General features: G+C 44.6%; 1 protein-coding gene across 1 annotated transcript; it reads right to left on the bottom strand.

The window, feature by feature from the left end:
* Positions 1 to 58: 58 nt before the first annotated feature.
* Positions 59 to 1,546, bottom strand: LOC110104595 (the record flags this gene model as incomplete). Its single annotated transcript, XM_020833769.2, has 2 exons — positions 923 to 1,546; positions 59 to 871 (listed from the first exon to the last, which is right to left on the bottom strand). Coding segments are annotated over exons 1-2 (1,437 nt in total), but the record flags the coding sequence as incomplete, so codon positions are not given.
* Positions 1,547 to 1,699: the final 153 nt, after the last annotated feature.

Genomic DNA, 1,699 nt, shown 5'->3' with positions numbered 1-1,699 from the left:
GAGCCACAGCCGTGTGTACTAGATGAATATGGAGATCCTTATAAAATGTGGTAAAGACCCTTCCGGTGAACTGTGTTCCATTATCATTAATAATTTTTGCAGGAATGTCAAAGCGACATATTATGCTCTTCCACAGGAACTGTTTGGCATTTGCTTCAGTGATCTTAGTTAGTGGTTCTGCTTCTACCCATTTTGTGAAATAGTCAACAGCCAATATGATGAACTTTCGCTGTCCCGTGGCTATAGGAAATGGTCCCATTATGTCAATCCCCCATTGGGCAAAAGGCCAGGGACTCTGTAATGTCGATATCTCTATGGCGGGTAGATGAGTGAGGTTGGCGTGCAACTGACAGCTTTTACACTTCCGTACGAGTTCTAATGCGTCCTGTTTTATCGTTGGCCAGTAGAACCCTTGTCTCAGGACCTTTTGGGCTAGCGCCCTTCCGCCCAAATGCTCCCCACAAATGTCCGAGTGTACTTCGCGAAGCGCATAGTTCGCCTCCGAAGGAGGAAGACATTTGAGGTATGGTCCTGTGAAAGATCGTTTGTACAACTCTCCGTTAATAATGGTGAAGTTGGCTGCTTGTCTCCGAAGTCGTACTGCCATAACTGGGTCTTCAGGGAGAGATCCTTCTTGTAGGAGAGCTAGAATGGGATCGATCCAAGAAACTTCTTTTGATTCATCTATTGATTGAAGTACCCACGAGCCTTGAATGCTCGGGAAGTGGATCTCCTCAATGAATTTTCTTTTAAAAACATCTCCCGTTGTAGAGGTTGCTAGCTTGGAGAGTGAGTCTGCCCTTGCGTTTTGCTCTCGAAGGATATGGATGACCTGATGCTTTGCTATTTGAGCCAACAAGGTTTTAACTATCTGATAGTATTAAGCCAAAAGTGGGTTGTGAGTATCGAATTCCCCTTCTACTTGAGAAGCAACCAGTTGGGAATCAGTGTGAACCACTAAGTCTTGGACCTCGCAATCAATTGCAAGCCTCAATCCAGCGATCAAAGCTTCATATTCAGCAACATTGTTTGTTGCTGGGAACTTCAGTCTAAGCCCGTATTCGAGTGTGGCTTTCTGTGGGGAGATTAATAAAATTTCAGCACCAGCACCAGAGCTCCCAGAAGCTCCGTCTACATACAATGTCCAGCAGGAGGAGGAAGGAGACACATCAGGCGATTCCTCGGAGGTGTAGCTAGTACATTCGACCACAAAATCGGCAAGCACCTGTGACTTGATGTCGGGTCTAGGTAGGAATTGTATATCGAACTCTCCAAGTTCTACTAACCATTTAATCAATCTTCCGGATGCCTCGGGTTTTTGAAGAATATTTTTCAGTGGTAGGTTTGTATATATCCTGATCGTGTGTGCCTGAAAATAAGGTCGTAACTTCCTGGCTGAGAAGACTAATGCTAAGGCTGTTTTGTCTGCCAATGGATAACGCATTTCAACATCTGAAAGTATCTTGCTGATGTAATAGACTGGGCGTTGAATTGAATCATCCATCCGAATCAAGACCGAACTTATAGCTTGAGAAGAGACGGCCATGTACAAATACAAAATTTCCCCTGGAATTGGCTTTGAGAGTAGCGGTGGTGAGGCTAGATAAGTCCGGAGTTGTTCAAAAGCTTCTTGGCATTTATCAGTCCATTGGAATCCTGAGCTACGAGCTCCTCTGAGAATCTTGAAGAAAGGCAAATA

Source organism: Dendrobium catenatum, unplaced genomic scaffold, assembly GCF_001605985.2.
Source record: "Dendrobium catenatum unplaced genomic scaffold, ASM160598v2 original_scaffold_116206, whole genome shotgun sequence".
Classification (NCBI taxonomy): Eukaryota; Viridiplantae; Streptophyta; class Magnoliopsida; order Asparagales; family Orchidaceae; genus Dendrobium; species Dendrobium catenatum.
Note: the sequence above shows the minus strand (reverse complement) of the source record. Positions and strands in the feature narration are given on the sequence as shown.